Raw genomic sequence first — 23,338 nt, forward strand, 5'->3', positions numbered from 1 at the left:
ACATTAAATTATGTTTGAGAATATCAGGATAAATGTTTTTTTTTTTTTTGGGTTCAAAATATTAGGATAAATGTACTGCCGACATTTAGATAATTTCTGGAATATTTCGGGGCTAGTCAAACAGTGACATTACGTGGCTTGACGCGCGTGGAATTAGTACGGTGCCTTACAATGGGGCCCTACTGTCTCGAACAGAGTCTTAATAAATCTGTCTTGTTCTGAAACCAGGAGCCTTTCCTTTCGGCCCGAATATAAATATTAATCCAAACAACTTGCTTATTTATTTATCTTATTTTCTCACTACTTTTAGCAGGACACCTTTATTTTTAATTAATTGTGTGTCAAAGCGAAATACATGTTTGGAAAATAAGATGAAGTTGTTATTGACATTTTAAAATAGTAATCGTGTAATTTTTTTTCTTCTAGTAAATAAAAATAAAGGAAATAGAAAAAAATTCCCTGAAAATAACAGATCATAGAATCATGATGATAAGATTTAAATTTGGATTTGCATGGCATGATGATGGTCAATAAATATTTTACTAGAAAATTAAAGAAGAGAAGAGACTAGAAAATTAAAGAAGAGCAATCAAAATTGAATTATTGGGGGATAAACAAAAGAAAGTCCAACCTGGGTTGTCCACGCACGCAGCAACAGCCTCAGCCTCAGCCCAGTGGTTTCCAAAGCAGTTCAAACATTGCTTTTACTTGCAGTCACTTGTCGAAATTTTAAAGCATTGCATTCTGTCAAATGTCAACTACATGCATTGCTGACTAGCCCGGCTTCTTCAAAGCTCAAATTGAGAAGCTGCCAGCTAGAATATCATATCATATCAGCGGCTGCACACCACTGTTCCTTCACAAGCCAAGATTTTTGTCCCAAATCTTGAATCTTTATCACCATGGTAGCCAAGAGCAATAGCCTGCTTGTTTTATTGGTCACTGTGCTAAGCTGCAGCTTCAGCTTGGTGAGGTTTGTAGAGTCCAAGGTGCCCCAAGATGAAAGTAAGAGCTAATACCTTACTCTATTGCTTAGAACTTCAATTGGGTTGCTGAAAGTTTGAATCTTGAGATGTTGTTGCACTCTGTATCAGCACAAATGTTTGCATACTACGCACAGGAACACACTTAATTTTTGTTCTTTTGTAATCAGAATCAGCCATTTTTGTTTATTTTCTTCTTAGATTTTCTCAGTGAACAAATGGGTAATTGGCCCTCTCTTCTCTTAACTAACTGCTTTTGAGTTCTTGACTTACGCATTAAGTTCTGGTATTTTGCGACTGGTTCCAATAAGTCTCCTTTAGAGGTATCTGAATGTTAATTGGAGTGTAGCCACCGAATTTTGACAAGGTCGTTGGTTTTTCAAGGGATTTCTCTTACCTTGAGCATTCAGTTGTTCAGTTTTTTGCATGGTTAGTTTAATTTCCTTTTATGTGATGTTCAAATGTCAATTAGAACCAGTTTAATTTCCTTTTATGTGATGGTCGGTTTAATTTCCCTCTTCTGGTTTCCAAATACAACCAAACGTTACTTTTTGAAAGAGGAGCCACTTGATAATTAAATTATTTGCCATTCTCTGTATATAACAAGTTGATTATTTCCTTGAATCCATATGCTGATTATGTGACGGTTTTTTCATGATGGATAGTTGATGCTCTCCAAGAAATAACTAGTACGATGGGTGCAAAGTTTTGGAAGTTTAATGGTGATTCTTGCAAAATTGAAATGGTTGGGGTAACAGCAGATCCGCCGAAAGGATCTGAGACTAGCATTAGTTGTGACTGCAACAGCACTGTCTGTCACGTCGTAACATTGTACGGTTCCCTCATCTTTTTTCTAAATAATTTTGTACATGATTATGTACATTTTTTGAATGACAAGGGTTGTCATTTGTTTTTATATTTATTTAGCAGGAAAAAATAAAATAAAATAAAAGAAGAGAGGGTTTTATGTCTGATATCTATATATTTAGGATAAACTATACTAACCTCACCTGGGGTTAGGTGAAGTACAAGAATCCTCCTTGCATTGCTAGAACTTACTTCGACCGTCCTTGTCTAATAGGTGCTAGAAGAAGTTTTGATATCAGAGGATGGGGTAGGTGCCAAAGATGGTTGGGCTTTGGAGGTAGATGTTCTCAGTTTTGCACCTAATGTTAAAATTGCGGACGGTTATCTTGATGTTCTTCACCTTAATCTCCAGGAGGTTAGTGTAGTTTGCCCCAGATTATTATTGCTGTAGGAAGGTTTTGTTATGGAGTTACAATAGTATTTCAGTTACAATAGTTAATCCTACTAATAATAGGAAATTGTCAGTTGTTATTAGGCCATAACTCCATATTTATGTTTGTGATAATGACTTGTTGTAACTGTAGATTATTCTCTACAGACTTTATATATATATATATATATATATATATATTGTATAATGATCATATGAATAATATAATGGAAAATCAGTTTCTACAGGTTTTTCACAGACAGAGCATAACTCTAATTCTTAACCCAATAGTTCTAATTGAAGATCCACTAATCATTAATTTCCAAGCAACCTCTGTTATGATTATTGTGTTTCCTTACAACATTACTCTCTGCTTAGCACTCGAATTTATAATTTTCGATCTGACAGAGTTCTCAAGGGTTATAGTCTACCTGGCATGCTTCCACCTCAACTGGTCAAACTTCCTTACCTTAAAGAAATGTAAGATCATTTTGTATTCAAGAATAATGACTGATGATTTTGTTCTATAAAATTTATTTATACTGAAATGCACTTTACATTTTTTATCCTTCCTCTTTGTGTAGTGATTTGGCTCTCAATTATCTTAATGGTACAATACCAGGAGAATGGGGTGCAATGCAATTAACAAAAATGTGAGTTCTTCTCAGCTTTTGTGATTATATTGTTCATTTCGTAGTTCATGTTGTAAATTAATTAGAAAATCTATGCAGCTCTCTTCTTGTAAATCGCTTATCAGGGGAGATTCCAAAGGAGTTGGGAAATATTACTACTCTCACATACCTGTAAGTGTTAAAATTATGGTTTGTCTTGGCAATTTATCAGTTGGGTCATTGAATTATGGTATGATTGAGGAAATATGTGAAACAAGATTGGCAGGGTCTTTTCCCTTCTCCTTGGATCGCATTCTGCTACTGCTTAACAAGCTTTTTTATATTCGCGTCCATTGGGGGCGATCAGTTTTTTCACTCCTCCACTGTGATTCTGTCATTCTCTTTTTCTAATCTCAATATAATTTCCTTTTTCTTTTTCAAACAATCAGGACTCTTGAAGCAAATCAGTTCTCTGGAGTTGTTCCTCCTGAGCTTGGGAATTTAATCAACTTGGGAACTCTGTAATACAATTTTCTTTCGGAAATTTTGATTCTTGATTTTTTTCTACACTGCGAACACATTTGGGAATGATGAATGATAGGTAAAAATTGATGGCTCATTGCTTTTGTTTTGGAATCGCAGGATGTTGTCCTCCAACCGTTTGACCGGAAAGTTACCAGTGGCATTGGCTAGGCTAAGAAATTTAACAGACTTGTAAGTTTTTACTGTACTTGTTTTATTTTTTATTTTTTTATTGTAATGCATAAAACAAGTTTACATGTCAAATTGATTCCATACTCTTGTCTAATGCAGTAGAATAAACGATAATAACTTCAATGGAACGATACCTGATTTCATACAGAATTGGGAAAAACTTGAGAGATTGTAAGATATTTTTTTTCTTTTGATTAAATTTTGACCTACATTTCTAGTTATTATAGATGACCCAAATTATTTCATTCTTATTTATTACTAATTTTTATTGTTTTTTCTTATATATGTATATTTGGATGATTGAAGAGAAATGCATGCAAGTGGGCTTCAGGGACCCATCCCCTCCAACATATCTCTTTTGAGTAATTTACAAGAGTTGTGAGTAAAAGGCCTTTTCAAGTTTTCTTTGTAGCTGTATGTATTTATCAGATTACTTGTCCCTTTTTTTTCGCTTTTCATTTTGTGGTTCCATATCTATATATAGGAGGATTAGCGATATAAAGGGGCCACAGCAGGGTTTTCCTACGTTGACAAACATGACAGGCCTAGTGAGATTGTACGTCGAGTATTTGATCATCAAATATTCTTAAGGCATTATTATTTATATTTTACTTTTGATGGTGGTTTGTCTAATGCTATTCAGTTGTGTATTTTAGGGTTCTCAGAAACTGCAACATTTCTGGAGAGATTCCTCCATACATCTGGACAATACAAAACCTGGAAATGTTGTAAGTAAACCTTGTGAAGTAGGATACTGATTGTATTGTTGTATTATGACTGTGAATGCAGGTTGATTATATCTTTTGTATTGTGATTGTGATAGGGATGTCAGTTTTAACAAGTTAGTAGGGGAAGTTCCAGACACTATAAGCTTAGAGCGTTTGAGATTCCTGTAAGTATAACCTTGTGATTCATTTAATTATGGCGCATTCAGATTTGAAGTATGGTAATTTACTTATGCCTTTAGTTATAAACTACAAAGGTTCATTGCTTGTGATTCTTCTTCCCTAAAAGTTTCTGGGAAATGCTGGACATATTACTGGATAAAGAAGGGACTAAATTCTGTGACACAAACATGGGCACGCAAATGCCTACATAATTTAAGATTTTTTAATTATATTGGGATAGAAATGCAAGCTTATATCTTTAGGTTGGTGTGTGCTTAATTCAACACCCACAACACCCCCCCCCCCCCTTTTCTCTCTCTCTCTCTCTCTCTCTCTCTCTTTTTTATATTTTTACATTTTTATATTTTATTTATAATAATAATCTAGTATTGAATATTGATGTAGCATTCTGAAAAATCTTATATTTCTTTCTATAGGATTTTAACTGGAAACTCTCTGAGTGGAAGTGTACCTGGCTCAATCTTCAAGGATGGAAGTAATGTGTATGTGTAATTCTTATCTTCAATGCTTCATATTATTTATTTTTTTTCTTTTGATATAATTGCAATTTACCTTTTCCTTGTATGCTTCTCATGCGTATCCAAGATCTGTCTCATGTATATATTATTACTAAAAATGGAATTCTGGAAGCTAACAATTTGAGGATCCATGCAATGGACACGCATCATTTCTGGCTTATGTTTGTTTCTCTCTAAAGAGATTGACCTTTCCTGCATGCAGTGATCTTTCATACAATAACTTTACGTGGCAAGGCCCTGAGCAACGTACTTGTCAGGACAACATGTGAGAATACTGTTCTAGTAGTTATTCATGTATTATGCCGGTTTTATATGGATACAAACTAATGGTTGTTTCACCTTTTTCCTTTTTAAATAGCAATCTAAACCTGAACTTGTTTCGAAGCTCTTCAATGGAGAACAACTTGTAAGATTTTCTCTCTGTCTTGCTTTCTTTTTGTTGCATTACAGTGAGAAAAGATGTTCATATATACACATGGCGTACATTCCATGTTAATATATGTTTGTCACTCAATTATGACAGAAGGAGAGGTCTTCCATGCTTGAAGGATCTCAACTGCCCACGCTGTAAGGATATATTCTAATTGGCTTAAATAATATGCAATGCTATACAGTTTATTTAAGTTTCAGTACGTGTATTGGAATTTCTACTTCTACTTGAAATGGTGTAATCTCCTTTATTTTTGTTTTATAGAAGATGCATGTTTCAGTTAGTTTGACCATGAAGCAATATCAGCTTGTTGCAGAAGAAAATTGTAAATGATAAAGATTGCTACACCCAAAAAAGTAAATTCTTCTGTTTTTAAAGTCTTTGTTTCAGAGAAAAAATAAAATGAAAAAGAATTTGAGTGAAGTTTGAAACTCGCTCTGCCTGAAAATGTTCAGAGAGAATACCATGATATTCAAAAGTAATTGTTGGTTTCATATTCTCTCACTTATATTTTTATTTTCATCCATTATTCCAGATTCAACTTGTTTACATGTTAATTGTGGTGGAAATGATGTCACCATCAAAGAAAATAAAGGAAACATTGTGTATGAAGGAGACGGAGGAGTTGAAGGTGGCGCTGCAGAGTATTCCTTTAATGGTGATTATTTTTGGGGATTTAGTAGCACTGGAGACTTCATGGATGACAATGATTTCCAAAATACACGTTACTCTGTATATCTGGCATCTTCAAATCTCTCTGATTTATACACGACAGCACGTATATCCCCAATTTCAATCACATATTTCCATTACTGCTTAGAAAATGGTGACTATACTGTAAGTCTCCACTTTGCGGAGATACAGTTTACAAATGACCAAACATATACGAGTCTTGGCAGACGCATATTTGATATCTATGTTCAGGTAATTAGTCACTTTGTTAAAAATGTATATTATGAAGTTGCAAATAGGTGTAATGTGAAGCGTTTTTGTCTCAGGAAGAAGTATTGCGAAAGGATTTCAATATTGAAGATGAGGCAAAGATGGCTCAAAAGCCTGTAATACTAGAACATAATGTCAGTGTAACAAATAATATCTTAGAGATCCGATTCTATTTTGCTGGTAAAGGGACAACAAGAATCCCTGAGAGAGGAGTCTATGGTCCCCTTATCTCTGCTATTTCTGTGAAATCTGGTGAGTTATTTGGATGCGATCTTCTTCTTTACCTTATTGTAAAGCACTCATGATAAGGTATGCTTGGGATAAAGCTTGGATCACAATTTTTTCTGTTTTCAACATCTGTTTCTCAGCCCGGGCCATTCTTGGTTTGGCTCAGACAGAGTTTTGAGGCCTAACATTAGACACAACATGGGAACCTAGTTCAGGAAGCAGGCTAGTTTAGGAACTGGTGGAATGATGATGGTACCTATGTATTATGCATCTGCTGCTTTTTCTTTTCCCTTAATGCTAATTAGGATTTTTTTTTTTCTACCGACATAGAGTCCGATTTTAGTGTTAGTTTGTGCTAGAGTTTTAATTCTGTAACTTATCTGCGGCAAGAGCAATGCTATTTTAAGTGCGTTCCTATGAATGGAATGGATTTAATGTATGTAAAAATTGACTTTGCTTTTTAATCCTGATATGAAGGGTTTCTAATAAAGACTCATATGCACACTTCCCAACCTCTTTTACAATTTTGTTTATCCAATTTGGAAAATTTATGTTCACTTCAGCCTTTGAAAACAACGTGTTCCTGTACAAGAGTTTCTTGTCCTTTTTTCGTTTTATATTATTCCAGTTAGTTAATTGATTTGTTCTTTTGAGCAGATTCCAAAGATTGCTCAAATGGTGAAAGCAAGGGAACTGCTCACATTGTTGCTGGAGCTGTAGTGGGAGCATTTGGCCTAGTGTTTGTTATATTAGGAATCCTTTGGTGGAAAGGATACATGCCAGGCAAAAGGGGGAGAAAGAAAGGTGCTTCATCATATTGAAATGTGTCATTCTCAGATTCATTGGTTCCTACTGATAGTTTTCACAAGTATATAAAATGAAGGAAAAAAAAAATTAACAATTGCACTCTTTGATTGCTTAAGCAATGATGAATAACACCCATACTCTTCTGATGCCTCCTTGGACAGATAGAGAAGGACTTGATGGGCAGACAGGGACTTTTACCTTAAAACAATTAAAAGCTGCCACAAACGACTTCGATTCTGCTAACAAAATCGGAGAAGGTGGTTTTGGTCCTGTGTACAAGGTACTTTAGCTATCTGTATGTTGAATCTTTTCCATGTATTTTTTTAAGATTTCCCTGTTTTACGTTTACGTACGTAGTTCTGAACATGGGTTGGGATGCAGGGTCAATTGCCTGATGGTACAGTGATAGCCGTTAAGCAGCTTTCATCTAAGTCAAGGCAGGGAAATCGTGAATTCTTAAATGAGATGGGCATGATTTCTTGTTTACAGCACCCAAATCTTGTGAAGCTTCATGGATGTTGTATTGATGGAGGTCAGCTATTGCTGGTCTATGAGTACATGGAAAACAATAACCTTGCACGAGCATTGCTTGGTGAGTATGATGTCAATTACTCAACTGTATAAGTGCGGAAACCAATTAGTATGTAACTGATCATGATCTAAAGTGTATAATTTTGAGTTGGTTTTTATCCTTTTCTTTATTTATATCCTTGGATGGGTTATACTGATTTCTAGGTTTCTTTTTGCATACTCCCTGAGTACTACTTGCTTTCCATTTTGTTTTGGAATTTCTTTCACACAATTTATTTATACTTGAAAAGAAAGTTTGAGCGAGCAGTATTTTCTTTGACTAACTTTTGTAGGTCGAGAAAATCATCTTAAACTGGACTGGCCAACAAGGCGTAATATTTGTATTGGGATAGCAAGAGGACTAGCTTTTCTCCATGAAGAATCTGTACTTAAAATTGTTCACCGAGATGTCAAAGCTACTAATGTGCTGCTTGATCGGGACTTGAACCCCAAAATATCCGACTTTGGATTAGCAAAGCTTGATGAAGAGGAGAAGACGCACATGAGCACCCGAGTTGCTGGGACCATGTCAGTTTCCACTTTCCATGTCCTTGTTTACACTGACTTGTTGATATACTTGCAACAAAGTCTAGCTAAATTGGTGATCTTTTTTTTTTTTGGTTTGAATAACAAGATTTTGGGATCTTGATTTGCAGAGGATACATGGCACCAGAATATGCATTATGGGGTCACCTGACGTACAAAGCAGATGTTTACAGTTTTGGAGTAGTGGCCTTGGAAATTATTAGTGGGAAGAACAACAATAATTATATCCCAAGTGATGACTGGGTTTGCCTTTTAGATTGGGTACTCTTACCATTCCCTCTAGCTCTTTGATCCATTTTTACATCCATCTTGTCACATCTGGTTGTTCTCATTGTTACTAATTCAGTGAGAAACTACAATAAACATTTGCAGGCTTGTCATTTGCAACAAACTGGAAACTTGTTGGAGCTAGTTGATGAGAAGTTAGGGTCCGAGTTTGACCAAAAAGAAGCAGAGATCATGGTTAAAGTGGCTCTGATTTGTACAAATGCCTCTGCATCACTTAGGCCTAGTATGTCCGAGGTGGTGAGCATGCTTGAAGGACAAACCCTTGTTCCTGACGTGATCCCAGAACCAAGTACCTATAGAGAAGATTTGAGGTTTAAGGCCATGAGAGACCTCCACCGGCAGAGGCAAGATCATAGTTTAAGTATCAGTCGAACACAGCATTCAACTACGGTCAACACATTCGAGTCTACCTCTACGTCCGGCCTTGAATTCTCTGAAATCAATCCAGACTCAACACCCTATTGACAGTTGTGGACATTCTGGTTCTATAGTAGCAAGTATGTTGTAGTTTGTAGTCTTCGGAAACGCATATGCAGATTAGCTGTGTCCATATTTTCTTTTCTGTACATATTTTGTTCAATTTTCTATTAGCTTTATTCAAACATATCAATATTATTCAATTGAAGACTCAATTTAATTCGTTCACTCGTTTTCCCCGCCAAAGACTGAATAATTTCTGCTGTAAATTTCTACAAATTAATAGAATAGAAACGTTGAAACTGTAACTGCAATATTTTGAAATTTTATTTCAGCGGCCGACAATATATTACATAAAGTAATAGACCAAGCTTCTTTCTTTTTTTAGAAAAATTGATATAGATCCAATTTCCCATTGAGAAGTTGGTTTTAATCCTCGGATTTGGTGACTTTGATACAAGTCCTTTGACTGTTATGCCACTTAGGATTACATTCATTTTTTAATATTTTCTGATATAATTTTTTTTTAAATTTTTTCACCCTCATATTTTGTTCCAATATTGCCCCTTATCCCCTGAATTGGAAATAATAATTCACGTCATAATCTGAATCCATTTACCACAGTTGTCATTGATATAGAAAAGGAAATTATCTTAAACATATCCCAGATTTCACGTTGCTACAAACAGTTATTCTCCTTTGAACCCAATCTCTATTGATTCCTTTGCTTCTTCAATGCAGAATTGTTGGGGTTTCAGATTAGGTTTGAATATTACAGATACTCAGAAGGTTCGATGGTCACAATTTAGCACGTCTGAGACATCCCAGCTTTCATGGCAAGTTGAGAAATTGAATAGACAGATTTTTTACACGCAGATTGTGACAAAGTCTGTAGGAGAAAGCTTCATCACCGTGGACTTGTTTTTTGGCCAATTCTTTACCATACCAGGCATTATAATATGAGATGTTCAAGCCATAATTTTGCTTGAAATCTGTGACGATGTCCACTGGTTTAAGTGAAGGTTTTGTTCGAATTTGTTCAGCTACAACTGAGGAAACAATTTTCGAGCCCATAAAACGTCTTTGACGAGTGCGAATCCTGCCCTTGCAAGTATGCTCATTCATCAAATATTTAATGTAGAAGAAGCCATTCATCGGATTTACAGTGGCATGAACGCGCCAAGGACAATTTTCACTTTGCTTATTCAAACACTCCGCTGTCACACGCTTCAAATCATTTTTAACATAAATGAACCTAAACCCCTTCTCAAAAGCATATTTGCACAATTTGATCCTAAACTCAGTAACCCCACCTTCATACTTCTGCCCTACGTCCCTAATATATGTTTTCCACTCATGGGACAAATAAAGTCTACCTTCCTTTGCGGCATACTTTCCCAAATACTCATTTTCATCAATTGACATATTACCTTCACTATCGGATGAATCCATCTTGTCTTGTTCACCATTGCCAGATACTTTACTTCCCCTATGTATGACATTTATATCCACCGCATTTATATTTTCGTTACATAACGAAAGATGCAACACACGAACATCCATGTCAGTCTCCAGAAGACAAGATGAGTGTTCTTTAACTGCATATGTCAACTCGATTTCATCAACCTGCAATTCTTTAAACCTGGAACAAATTTGACTGCATATATCTGAATGCCTGGTGTCCTTACAAATCAATATTGACAAGGTTTTACAACCAAAACGACATCTGCCTATGATTGACCCGTCCATCCGCTGTGCAATTATAAAATATGATTGTAAGAACATAACTAACAAATCGCAACATATGTATGACACAACCAATGAGAATATTTTGACAGAACCTATATATACCATGACAGCATCTATATATCTCTATTGTACCAAATCAAACAATTACTATATATCTGTACAGTAGGTAATGTCATGCCTACATAGAAAATAGAACGAAATATATCTACTCAATTTCTCAACTTGCCATCAGGCTTTCTCAGAAACAAACAAATCGCAATATATGTATGACACAACCAATGAGAATAACTTGACAGAACCTATATATACCATGACAACATCTATATATCTCTATTGTACCAAATCGAACAATTACTATATAGCTGTACAATAGGTAATGTCATGCCTACATAGAAAACAGAACGAAATATATCTCCTCAATTTCTCAACTTGCCATCAGGCTTGCTCAGAAACCCAGAAAGTATGAAACTCAGAAAATATGTCTCCTCAATTTCTCAATTCAACACGTCTGATACCCAATGTCAGAGACCAATTCCTATTTTTCAACAATAGGTAAACTGACGACTTCATACCAAACCAAACGCAAAAACAACAACACACAAAGCAGATTGTTGAAATTGAAATACAAAAAATAAAAATACCTGTACGTGAGGAACTGCACTCCAGCAACCCAATGTCAGAAGACCCAATCCCTGTTTGGTCGACAATTGATTTCTGGCTTTTGACAATCAGGTTCCTAAAATTTTCATACCCAAAAAACTCACCATTACTGCCGCAACAGATCTGCAGCGATTGAGAAGAAATCTGGAGTGCTTTGGATGGAATGAGCATGATTGCAGGAAATAACCATGAAAGCTGGATGTGTCGATCTATTTACCTTTTGTATTTAATGGCACTGGAGGTAAATAATTTTAAAAAGAAGGACAAATATTTAATGTATATGTATACACGCTGGCTGGAGGACTTCTATTGAAGAGTCGAATTGAGATGTCCTCAATCCATTATATGCATACAAAATAGGACTGAGCTGGGCTTATCTGAGGTTTGCTTTGAATCTGACTTCAAAGAGCTGGTTGAGAGCGTGAAAGGAAACATAAAACGTGGAAGATGGAATGTATACCCACTTATATCAAGGATTCGTGAATGCAACTCCATCTTCTCAAACTGTAACTGGGCATGGACTGGTAGGAAAAACAATGAAGCGGCAGATCATCTTGCGTCGCTGGCACTATCGAGGTTGAGTCCGGAAGTATGGGTATCCAGGCCCCCCACCTCTCTTGTGCATATCTTAAATCGTGACGGTCTTCCCTGCCCTCCTCGAGCCTCCACATAGCTTGCGCTGTTTTAAGATGGCCATGACTCTCTGATTTTGGATTGTCGTACCATTCCCATTTCGTGGGGCTCTTTCTTGTAGCAGCTTGTATGAGTTTCTTTGAGTTTATGGCTTTACATGCATTTCTATTCTGTTGCATGGTTTGGTTTTTTCCTTGTTCTTTGAGCTGTAATTTGTGTGGTTTGCTCTCCTGCTAATGAAAGTTTCTTTTTGACCAAAAAAAAAAAAAGAAAAAAAAAAAGACTTGTATCCAAGAAGCCCTTTTAATTATCAAGACTACTTCCCAAGTATTATCATGAACACCAGTTTAATCATCCTCCCTCTAAACCCAACTCCACTGCGTAAAATTAGTATAAGGGATAAAGAGAAAGAGGAAGGGAGAGGGACGGCGGTCATGGCATGTACTAGGGATTAGGTTCGTTGGGTTGGGGTGGTGCTGCTGTTGGGGCAACACTCTTTATTTTATTATAAATATTTTTTGGGTCGAATATATAAATTTATTATCAAGTCTTTTATTTGTCTAATTCTATTGCCATGTGTTCAATATTTGAGTGAAAGTACTATAAGCTGACGGATATATCTGTATGTAGAGCTTTTTTTGTCGACAGAAATGTAGACCTGTCGGTGCATTAACTGCATTAACTGTCGGTGAATTAATTATACGTAATATTGTCGGCGATTTTTCAGAAGAAGATAAGGCTTGTCATGCAGAACTGGAGCACTTAACTTTTTTGTAATGTGAATAGCATTACTATCTCTAATCAATAATGCAGTTATAGTTGTTAGTTGACTCGTGCCATCACAAGTCTTCTTGATTAGTAAGTCTATTCTATAAAGGGTTCCCTTCATTAATACGAACTGACCTGAGGATGAGACATTGAATATTCAAGGGTGATGTGGATGCAGCAAGCAAGGTTGAAGACTTTTACATCAAGCATTATTGCCAATATTGACTTAAAAAAAAAGAGGAAATGTCCCCTTTTTTTAACTTAGACTTTTTTTTAATTAAAAAAAAAGGACATTTCCTTTTTTTAAAAAAACAAATATTTTCTTCAAAAAAAGTAATTGAGGTAAAAAAAAAATTAATAAGATGGTAAGAAAGTTGTCAAATTTTTTTGGATACATTGAATATATTTAATAAAGGTAAACTTGGAAAACAAAAATTAGCTTGTACAATATATTAATGATATTGTTTTAAATGTAAGGAGAATGACACATATTAAGCAAAAAATGGAGAAAATCCAAATGAGAAAGTTAGAGAGAAGGTTGCTAGCATTTCTCTACCTGGCTACAAAACGTCTTTGAGGTTTATGAAACTATCAGATTGTGTCTTTGTTTTTTTTTTTTGGTTTGGTTATTCGTGGTTCTCAAAGTTAATATGTGTGCTCACAAATAGTCATTCTGTCAAAAACTCTGTTGGTTTGTTGATGTTCCAATAATATAGTGCCATATGGATTTAAAATACAATATATATTTGTTAAAAATAATTTAAATTTTAAAATACAACTTTTCTTCAGGTCTTTTCATTTTTTTATTTTTATGAATTTTAAATTTTAAATTATTAAATATACATATATATTGTATTTTAATTACGCGTAGCACTGTATTATTAGATACGTGGACTCCACATATATGCCACATCAGCAAATTAATAGAGATTTTGATGGAACCTGACGGCATACATATTAACCTTAAGGACCACGAATGACAAAAAAAAAAAAAAAGACTCAATTTGATAGTTTTGTGAACCTCGAGACATTTTGAGTTATAAAACCTTTTAGAATAATCAAAGGGTCCACGTTGTCAAATTTCACTTACCCAAAAAAGATTCGAAACTTTTCATGGGCCCCGAGAAAAACCTTGTACAATAATCAAAGGTCCACGTTGTCAAATTTCACGTACCAAAAAAGATTCGAAACTTTTCATGGGCCCCGAAAAAAACCTTGTAGAATAATCAAAGGGTCCACGTTGTCAAATTTCACGTACCAAAAAAAGATTCGAAACTTTTCATGGGCCCCAAAAAAAAAAAAATCCTAAAAAAGGAATAACAACAAAAACACACCCATCAAAAGTCATTGGCTCATAAGGCTCAGAGGGACCCTTCATTAACAACAGAGACCGAGACTGAGACTGAGCCAAGAAAGAAAAAGGATAATATAGATATCAGGGAATTGATATAAGAAAAATTAGGTATTAGACATAATTAAGTTTACTAATTAGTAAGTGAGATATTAGGTATTTTGGTTTGTGTTTTAATACCTAAGAAAAAATTGATATTTTAGATTAGGCCAAAGACTGACCTAGATTCGTTGAGGTAGCTTAAAAATAACAAATGAAAAGACAATTCTACCCTTATTCTTAAAAAGCTTGGCCCATCTGTAAACCTACAAATTAAATGACGCTTTTACCTCTGAATGTTTAATCTACGAGCGAGTTTCTCTTTCTTTTTCGTTTTGGAGCTGTGGTTGTGGATCTGCCGTTGGAGCTCAATTTTCTGATATGTTTTCCTTTAATTTTCTTCATTTTTCTGTTTTCTTTTTTCTGCTATGTTTTCTTTTGATTTGCATGCTGAATAGCCGTTTTGGGTGATTTCTGTTCTCCTTAGTTCGGGTATTTCGAGCTCAATTTTGTGGCTCGATTTTGCGGTGCGATCTTGTGGCGTTCAATGCTAAACCCTATATTCTTCGTTTCGTGATCAGATTTGATTTTAAGCTGCTGTTTGGTTGTGGAGATTTTTGGCAGTCCTAAGTTTTGAGGTATGAGTACTTTAGAACCTGTTTTCGTTTATATCGACTTGTATGTTTATGGAATTTAGTTTTAGTACTTTTATCGTGATTTCCTTTTGGTTTCTATTCGAATTGTTTTGATTTTCTGTCATAAACTGCGTCTGTTTGTTGTAGTTTTCGCAAAAACTACATTGCAGTTTCTTGTTTCATAATTTGATTTCAGACTAATATTTGGAAGTCTATTGAAATTTTTCAGAAGTTTCTTATTTCATAATTCGATTTCAGACTAATATTTGGAAGTCTATTGGAATTTTTCAGAAGATAAGGTTTGTCAGTGCAGAACCGGAGCATTTAACTTTTTTGTAATGTGGATAGCATTACTATCTCGGAAAATTCTACCATGAGCCAGGTGCATGGATGCGCCAATTATATGGGCCGTTGGATGAACTGTTGTGGGATGTGGGGTAATCTACACCATTGATAGTGAGTGACCGGTTAAATGGGTTGCTCCAGGTGAAAAAAAAACAGAAAAAAGAAAAAGAGAAGTCTGAAAAGAAAAAAGGCTCTTCTGCGACTCCTATTTCTTCTTCTTCTTCTTGGCATGACTCGTGTCTCTCTTCTTCTTGGCAGGATCAGTCTTTTTTCCATGGTTGCTCTCTTTTCTTCAGTTGGGTTTGTTAAGATGAAGGTTTGATTATTCAAGAATAGAAGAAAGGAAGGGAAGAGAGAGAGAACAACCGACATCAAGTTTTGTAGAGCTCAGAATGGTGGTTTCCAGCCACCACCTGGGTACGAAATTGTTCACCTATTCTTCCTCTTCTCTCTTGGTGGCTGGCTCTTTCTCTCAATACCTGGCTCTATCTCTTCGTTGGCTAGCTCTGTCTGGTGCTCTCTCTCCATCCTCTTTTCTTCCACCATTCTATAGGTAACAATTCTCATTCTATTAGTATTATGTTATACAATTTTTGATTTTGGGTTAAATTATTTGGGCAAATTATTATCTTTTTGTATTTTTTTAATTTCTATATAAATGAGGGTATATTTTCTGAAATTGTTTTCTGGATTTTTTTGTTAAAAGTGGAGTTTGTTCTTGTTTAATGAATTCTTTTTCTAATTATCTTTTCCATCTTGAGTTCATATTCACTAGTGTGCAATGCACTGGCATATTTTGTTGAGTTGTGTTGACGCAGAAAAATGGTTCGGCACTTTCCCGCGCAACTTAGAGATGTTGGGCCTTCGGTATGCTCTGGGCCTCGGTAGGGCGTTCGATCTGCAAGATAACAAACGCTCGGTAAGACCTAGGGCACCGGTGTGGTACCGGTCGAAGGCTCTCCGATGCTTAAGTAAGTACGGAGTTAATAAGTTTGAACTACAGATCACTAGGCAGTATGCCGTAAGTTCTGATTGATTACCTCCAAGCTGGGATAGTTGTCCTCTTTTATAGGCCTTGAGAGGTGTGCAATTTGTTTAGAGTTTCGATGTGGGACTGTGGACATCAATTGTGGGACTGCCACGTGTCCCAGGGGGTGAGGTTGCCCTAATCGAGTAATCGGTAACTATGATACCGAAGCTAGGTGCCGAAGGCTCCCATACCTCTAGTTTGGTCCACGTGTCCGATGTTCATTGGCTGTTCATTTTGGTATAAACAGGAGTCCCCCAAGTCCTCTTGTGAGAGTTCTCGGAAGGGGATTTGAAGTTGTCTTCAGAAGGAAATGTTACCCTACCGTTCGGTAATCCAGCTGATGGAGGGGCTCAACTTTGGCTCTTCCGTTCTTATTCATTCAGAGGCTGGACGTCGGGAAAGTCAGAAGGTCGCGTTGAGTGGACGAGTGAAGGGACATCCGAGCGCCGACCACGTGCCTCGCGTACCGTCACCCCATAGGATGAGAGACACGTGGTGAGAGTAATGATGGTGCGCGGCGCATTGCGCCGTTTGGTTTTCGAGGTATACCGTTGCCACTCCTCTCCTATAAATATAGATGACTCGGAGGCAAAATCACTTCGCATTTCGTGAGAAGCGAGAGCTCTGTTGAGGCGATTTCTAACGAGCTTCCGGCATTGAAGCGATTTTCGACAAGGGCTAACGGTAACGAGCAATTTCGGCGTTGCGAGCGGCAAGAAAAGCGATTTCCGTCAAGACGATCTGGACCGCAGTTCGTGTTTCTTATCCAGAATTTGATTTAAGGTGCCGTTCGGTAACTTCAACTTACTCTCCTATTTATCTTAAGAGTTACGTCCTTTCTTGGTTTGAACTAGACTGGCCATAGGGTTCCATTCGGTAGTCTAGTCGCCATAGGTAGGAATGTAGGGACGGTAGGATAGCATCTGGCATGAGCCTTAGTTTCCTTTTTCCCTATTTTTGTAGATGTTTGATAGCAAGTCGTTCTCCGAGCGTGAGCCCAATGCGTTCGATGATGAGTCATCAGACGGTCTCTTTGACTCTAATGGTGAAGCGGTAGGGCCCGATGCCGGGGACAGAAGTGATACCGATGTTGAGATACTCGGTGAAGAGCCCAGCTCCGTTCCTACACACCTCATCGGAAAGGGTTGATGACTGCTCGTATGGCTATTGTTTACAGCGACGGTCGCCACGTTAGTCAAGCCCCGGGGAGGCAAGCGCTAGTCGCCAATCGAGGCCTCTACTTCCGGCCGTGGAGAGTCAGTGTCGAACCATCCCTTCGGCAAAGGATTACCGAAAGGGAGATTGCAAGTTCCGTGCGAATATTTCATATATACCAGATTCGGTAGGGATGAGGATCCCAAACCCTACCGAATCTCTAAGTAGTCAAGAACGGCGGTCGTCTTTTTCATGGACGTATTTCGCAAGGAGTGAGGCTCCTCTGCAGCCCGCCGTTCGAGAATCCTAGCGCAGATAGGCTATGCTCGAGCCAGTTCAACCCCAACTTCGGGTAGCGCTAATGAGCGTGGTTACTGACCTTCGACATGGATCGGCAAGGGAAAGCCTTCGTCGAGCAGTTCTCCCATCATGCAGCGTTACAGTCGAAGTCTGCCGACCACGGGGTTGGGTTCGAGCCAGTGCGGGAAGGCTATCGGCGTGGCCATTTTGTCGCCGTCGTGCCGACCTCTCAAAAAATGTGGAGGAAAGCAGTGGTACTTCTCTCCGGTGATTGGGAGTCGCCCTCGGGACATCCCGTCCGTTTCCGCATTCCCACTACAAATTGCCGGTAGGCCATCGTACCGTTCGGTGGGCCTCCTAGATTGTGTCGTCCTTCAGAAATGTTAATTCCGTTTCCCTTGTGCAGTAAATTGAAGCGAGCGCTACACAGCGGAGATCCGCAGATCGAGAGGGTAAGGTGAAGGTCCCTGCCGAGGAGAGAATATACTCGAAGTTTCTCTTTACCACCAATCTCATCAAAGCTCATCTTGTCCACCATGCCGAGAGTAAGTGTACTTGCTCATTTCGACACATTTAAAGCCATAATGGGAAATCTGACCGATCTTTACTTTGTAGTGACCGAAGAGAGACGGACTGCCGAGGCAAAGAGGATGAACGAGTCCTCCAAGCGGCGCCTCATGCTCGGCATGCAGGGGAAGAAAGAAGGGTGGCAGCCCGGAACGACACCAGCGTCTTGGGAGGGTTGACCGGATGACCTAACCCTCAACGAGCGTCGTCGGTAGATGAACGCTGAATCGGCGCATGCGAAGTAGCTGGTCAGTCTCGGCCGAGGTATGCCTGCCGAGGGTACCTCCTCTGCAGCGCGGCGGACAGCCGAGCACGCTTGGGCCATCTTTTGTTGGGACGACGATCGCCTCCCGAAGACAATACTATACAAACTATACCTCAATGAGAAAGAAAGAGATGCTTAAAAAAACACTCAAAATGGAGGGGATTATCTTAGCACTGCTTATGAATAGGCAACTACTGGAGCAGGACATTAAAGGAAGGGAATCGTGTCTGAGCTAGCCTGCCTTGAGGGGCTTTAATGCGACTCCCATGACTACTCAATCGATTAGCATAAACTAAGGGAAGAGGATTTCTCCCGGCAACCTAGCTCGCTTCGCCGCATTCGGAAGGAGAAAGGTTTATTCAAAAGCAAAGGAAGAAAGCTACTAGACCAAAGCAAACAGCAAGCTGAAAAATGCTAGCTTTGGCCTGTCCTTCAAAGACGGTCCAGTTTGTGAACCATATGATCCTCGGTTCACAAATGGAGCTGTCCGAGATCGAGGAACTGTCGAAGAAGCTCCTTCGGGAGGAGCTGGCCGCGCCTTCCGTCTTCAAGCTTCGGTAAGTACTTAACCATTCTTAGCTTTTCCTACTGTCTGTTTCCATCCTTGTCTGACATTTTCCTTTACTCTTCAGGCTTCAATGGACATGTGGCTGTGCGTCAAGCGAGCCATTAATGCCGCTGAAAAGGTGAAGAAGGCTTATGAAGACGGTAGGGCTAAGGTTGCCGAGGCTGGCAAGGCCATCCAAGCTCAGGCGAACTTGGCGAAGGACATGCAGGCCGCTGAACGGCAGATTAAAGTTTATCAAGCCAAGCTCGGTGAGATGTCGGCAGCCCTGGAGTCGGTGCAGCTAGCGGCAAATGAGGCTCTGGAGTCGAAGGAGGCGATCCATGTGGCCTTTAAGGAGTCTGAGCAAGTCAGGGCTTCGGAGATCGAGGCTGCCATCTAGGAGGCGTCTGGGGTACCGTCGATCTCTGAGTTTTCTACCTTGCTTGATAAGGAAGTGGGCTTGGAGATGTCGGATCTGCTCTACCGTTTCAAGCGGTACAACCTTGGGAAAAAGCTCAACCTCAACTTCATTGCCGATCCTCCCCCTCTTCCTGAAGGCATAACTTAAGAAATGATCGAGAGTACGAGGAGGAGGATGCCACAGAAGAGACTCCTGTCGATGCCGAGGGGGAGCGTCGAGGCGATGAGGTTGCTACCGGCCGAGGAGGCCGCTGCTGACGAAAGCTTCGTACGCTCTGCAATGATAATCTTCTCCAAAAGCTTCTTCTCATTTTCAACTAAAGCTGGTTGCGCTCTTGGAGATGATAGAAGATTACGAAGCGGAGGACGTCCTGGAAGAGCCCATTGCCCCTGATGCCGAGAAGGAGACTGCCGCTTGAGCTTTGTTTAAGTTTTTATTAAATGTAATTTGTCATGAGACAATATGTTCTGAACACTTTGATGCCAAGGGCATCCTTTAATTCAAGCACTTTAATTTTCATGATTAATCAAGTAGCTTTACTTTCGGCATGATTGACTTAACTGCCGTAGGCTAGTGCAAGCTAACTTCCGAGGTTCAAAACTAATCATCGTAATCGCCGAAGGCGAATGATTGGCTTAACTGCCATAGGCTAGTATAAGTTCAAATTTTAAGTGAACCCTGAGTCGGTAAGCAACTTAGGGCTTAACACTTTACTTCCGAGGGTAAGTAATAGTGATTCTGAAATTAACCTTTCAAGTGCCAATGGCTAAATAAGGTGATCTTAAAGTCTTTTAACAAGTTCAATAAAAGACAAGTTAAACATCTGTCGGTAGGAAAGGATACCGTGGTACCTCAATTGCTGAAGGCAATAAAAGGATTTTAGAATGTAGTACGCTACGACCGATGGTCTCTACCTCATCTTTTTTTTGAAAAAATGAACACACCGAAGGTTGCGAGTATAAGCGCCAAAAGCCTTTTCATTAATAGTTGCCGAAGGCAAAGATACATTTGGAGTTCGTTTTACAATTGAAAACCTGCCGTAGGCTAAGGAACACTACACTACCGTAGGCTGTGAGCAAGAAATAAGCCGAAGGCTTCAACAATGTTTTCTAAGGATAACCGATGGTCTTTCCGTTGGAGTCCCTGAGTCGGTAAGTCCCCGATCGCTGGATGTCGATGATCTCGTAAGGTCCTTCCCGGGAAGGTCCGAGGGTTTCTTCCCAGGGTCCTTTGTTGCCGAGAGAGTTTTCGCATGACCCAATCTCCGACTCGGAAAGAGCGGGATCTGATCCTAGAGTCATAGTACCAGAGACGCCTGCTTGTAAGCCGTTACGCTCAAGGTTGGCTTGTGCTCGGCGTTCTTCGATTAGGTTGAGGCTCAAGGCGGCGCCTTCTCATTCGCCTTTGGTGCGAAAGCTTCCGTTCGGTAGGAGGCGCCGATTTCCACTGGGACTCGCCACGAGCCAAAATTCATGGAGAACAGTGTTTCCCGGTTGCCGCTCGGTAGGATGTCCGGATGGCCCATAACGCCTCTAGAATCTTCTCCGGCCAGCTCCTTGGCGTTGTCAAGCTGCCGTTTCAATAGCTTCTTGACAATTTTGTTCATCGCTTCGACCTGACCGTTCGATTGGGGGTAAGTTGGCAAAGCGAAGAACAGTTGATCTTAAGGCGAGTGCAGAATTGCCTAAAGGTTTCCGAATCAAATTGCCTGCCGTTATCGGTGATAATTACGTAGGAGATTCCGAATCGGCAGCAAATGTTCGTCCAGATGAAATCTTCCATTTTGGCTGCCGTTATCGTAGCCAAAGGTTCGGCCTCTACCCACTTGGTGAAGTAATCTACGGCAACAATAACATATTTGACCTGGCCCTTTCCTTGAGGCATCGGGCCAATCAAGTCCATCCCCACTGGGCAAAGGGCCATGGGCTTACGATCGGTGAGAGGGCTCCGCAGGGATGTGGGGACACTACCGAACTGTTGGCATTTGTCACACTTCTTGACTAGGACGTTCGTGTCTTGGTGTAGGGTCGGCCAGCGTGATCGGGACCACGAATGGTCACCGCAGACCCCCGTGGACTTCCGAATGACGTAGTCCCCTGCTCCTTAGTGAGGTATTTCGGATATGGCGTGGTGTAGCCTCGCTTGTGCAACATCGTCGATGATTGTATATCTTGCCGATCGATAACGGAGCTTCGAGCTTAGGACTTACCGGTGGGCAAGGTTCCGATCGTCAGAGAATGCGTAAATTGGAGACATCCACGTGTCCTCGAACCGGACGGTACACACCACTGCTGTTTTCGTGCTTGGGTGGGATAATATTTCCACCGGCACCTTTCTTCCGATCTTATCGTTGATTGGCGAAGCTAAACGCGAGTGCATCGGCGTGGCTGTTTTCGACCTGGGCATCGCCAAATCTCGTAAGCCTGGAACTTTTGTAGGAGTTCGTGGGCTGCCGATAAGTAGGCGGACATGGCGGCATCCTTTGCTGCGAAGTCCACCGTTATTTGATTCACTATGAGCTGGGAGTCACTATGAATGCTGATTTGTTTGGCGCTCATGCTCTTGGCTAGCCGTAGGCCGACCAAGAGGGCCTTATACTCCACCTTGTTGTTAGAGGTTCGGAAGTTGAATCGGAGGGCATATTCGACTTTGCACCCGTCTGGGGTAGTTAACACCAAACCGGCTCCGCATCCTTGTTGGTTTGCCGAGCCGTCAACGTGCAGGATCCATAGAGGTACCGAAGGGTCAAAGCGATCGGCATCCATGTTTCCTGGTTACAGTAATGCGTTCGGAGAGGGTGCTTCCAACGGTGCGGGTGTGAGCTCGGAGATGAAGTCGGTGACGGCTTGACCTTTCTCTGCAAGCCTTAGTTTGAACTGTATGTCAAACTCTCCGAGCTCGATCGCCCATTTGACCAACTGCCGGAAGTTTCTAGCTTTTGAAGTACTGAGGGGTGATTAGTTAGAACCGTGATCTCGTATGCTCGAAGTATGGGCGGAGCCTTCCGCCGAGACAACCGGCAAGGGCCAAGCTGCTCCAAGGGCGGTAAGCTCGCGCTTTGAAGAGCCTTGCGACATAAAATTGGTAGTTCTACCTTCTCCGGCCTCCGTACCAAAACCGAGCTAACGGCAATGCTTGATACCGAAAGGTAGAGGAGGAGAACTTCCCGGGAAGCGGTTTTGACACCAACGATGCCCTGCTCATGTAGTCCTTCAAGTCTTGAAATGCCTGGTCGCATTTGGGAGTCCATGCGATATGATGTTTGCCCCCTTTCAAGGCTTTGAAGAACGGTACGCACTTATCGGTAGCCTTGGAGATGAAGCGCGTCGCAGCGACACGTCCGTAAGGCTTTGAATGTCCTTCTGTGTCTTTGGCGTTTTCATGTCGATTATGGCTTTGATTTTCTCGGGATTGGCCTCGATTCCTCTTTGGCTGATCATGAATCCGAGAAATTTATCGGAAGATACACCGAAGGCGCACTTTGTTGGGTTCAACCTCATCTGGTAGTCCTTTAGTATACCGAACATGAGGGCCAGTTTTCCAGATGACCCCCTGCCGTTCGGCTTTTCACCAACATGTCGTCGACATATACTTCCATAATGCCGGAAATGTGCTTAGCAAAAATTGTTGACGAGCCGTTGATACGTTGCCCAGCGTTCTTGGGGACGAAAGGC

The 23,338-nt window shown here is 39.9% G+C and overlaps 3 protein-coding genes across 6 annotated transcripts; 1 reads left to right on the forward strand and 2 right to left on the reverse strand.

Moving 5' to 3' along the window:
* Positions 1-630: 630 nt before the first annotated feature.
* LOC103324912 (putative LRR receptor-like serine/threonine-protein kinase RFK1) lies at positions 631-9,427 on the forward strand. Of its 4 annotated transcripts, XM_089047999.1 has the most exons (25): positions 912-1,005; positions 1,649-1,814; positions 2,065-2,205; positions 2,629-2,700; positions 2,805-2,873; positions 2,952-3,023; positions 3,281-3,352; positions 3,474-3,545; positions 3,645-3,716; positions 3,852-3,923; positions 4,030-4,101; positions 4,202-4,273; positions 4,369-4,437; positions 4,870-4,935; positions 5,174-5,236; positions 5,330-5,377; positions 5,495-5,538; positions 5,937-6,325; positions 6,400-6,595; positions 7,229-7,375; positions 7,540-7,658; positions 7,760-7,970; positions 8,242-8,476; positions 8,605-8,755; positions 8,867-9,427. In XM_089047999.1, the coding sequence occupies exons 3-25, from the start codon at positions 2,132-2,134 to the stop codon at positions 9,245-9,247; spliced, it is 2,838 nt and encodes a 945-aa protein (XP_088904125.1). In that variant the 5' UTR covers positions 912-1,005; positions 1,649-1,814; positions 2,065-2,131; the 3' UTR covers positions 9,248-9,427. The 4 variants fall into 4 exon arrangements, with proteins under 4 accessions (XP_008225246.2, XP_088904124.1, XP_016648525.2 ...); XM_008227024.3 differs by lacking the exon at positions 2,065-2,205 and having other exon boundaries at positions 631-1,005; XM_089047998.1 differs by lacking the exons at positions 2,065-2,205; positions 3,645-3,716 and having other exon boundaries at positions 631-1,005.
* A 373-nt stretch (positions 9,428-9,800) lies between these two features.
* On the reverse strand, positions 9,801-12,728 carry LOC103324913 (uncharacterized). Its single transcript, XM_008227026.3, has 2 exons — positions 11,590-12,728; positions 9,801-10,951 (listed from the first exon to the last, which is right to left on the reverse strand). The coding sequence occupies exon 2, from the start codon at positions 10,946-10,948 to the stop codon at positions 10,031-10,033; it is 918 nt and encodes a 305-aa protein (XP_008225248.2). The 5' UTR covers positions 10,949-10,951; positions 11,590-12,728; the 3' UTR covers positions 9,801-10,030.
* A 9,299-nt stretch (positions 12,729-22,027) lies between these two features.
* Positions 22,028-22,429, reverse strand: LOC148918468 (uncharacterized). Its single transcript, XM_089048128.1, has one exon. The coding sequence runs from the start codon at positions 22,427-22,429 to the stop codon at positions 22,028-22,030; it is 402 nt and encodes a 133-aa protein (XP_088904254.1).
* Positions 22,430-23,338: the final 909 nt, after the last annotated feature.

The sequence above is a fragment of the Prunus mume genome, linkage group LG3, assembly GCF_029339155.1.
Source record: "Prunus mume cultivar Tortuosa linkage group LG3, ASM2933915v1, whole genome shotgun sequence".
Lineage (NCBI taxonomy): Eukaryota > Viridiplantae > Streptophyta > Magnoliopsida > Rosales > Rosaceae > Prunus > Prunus mume.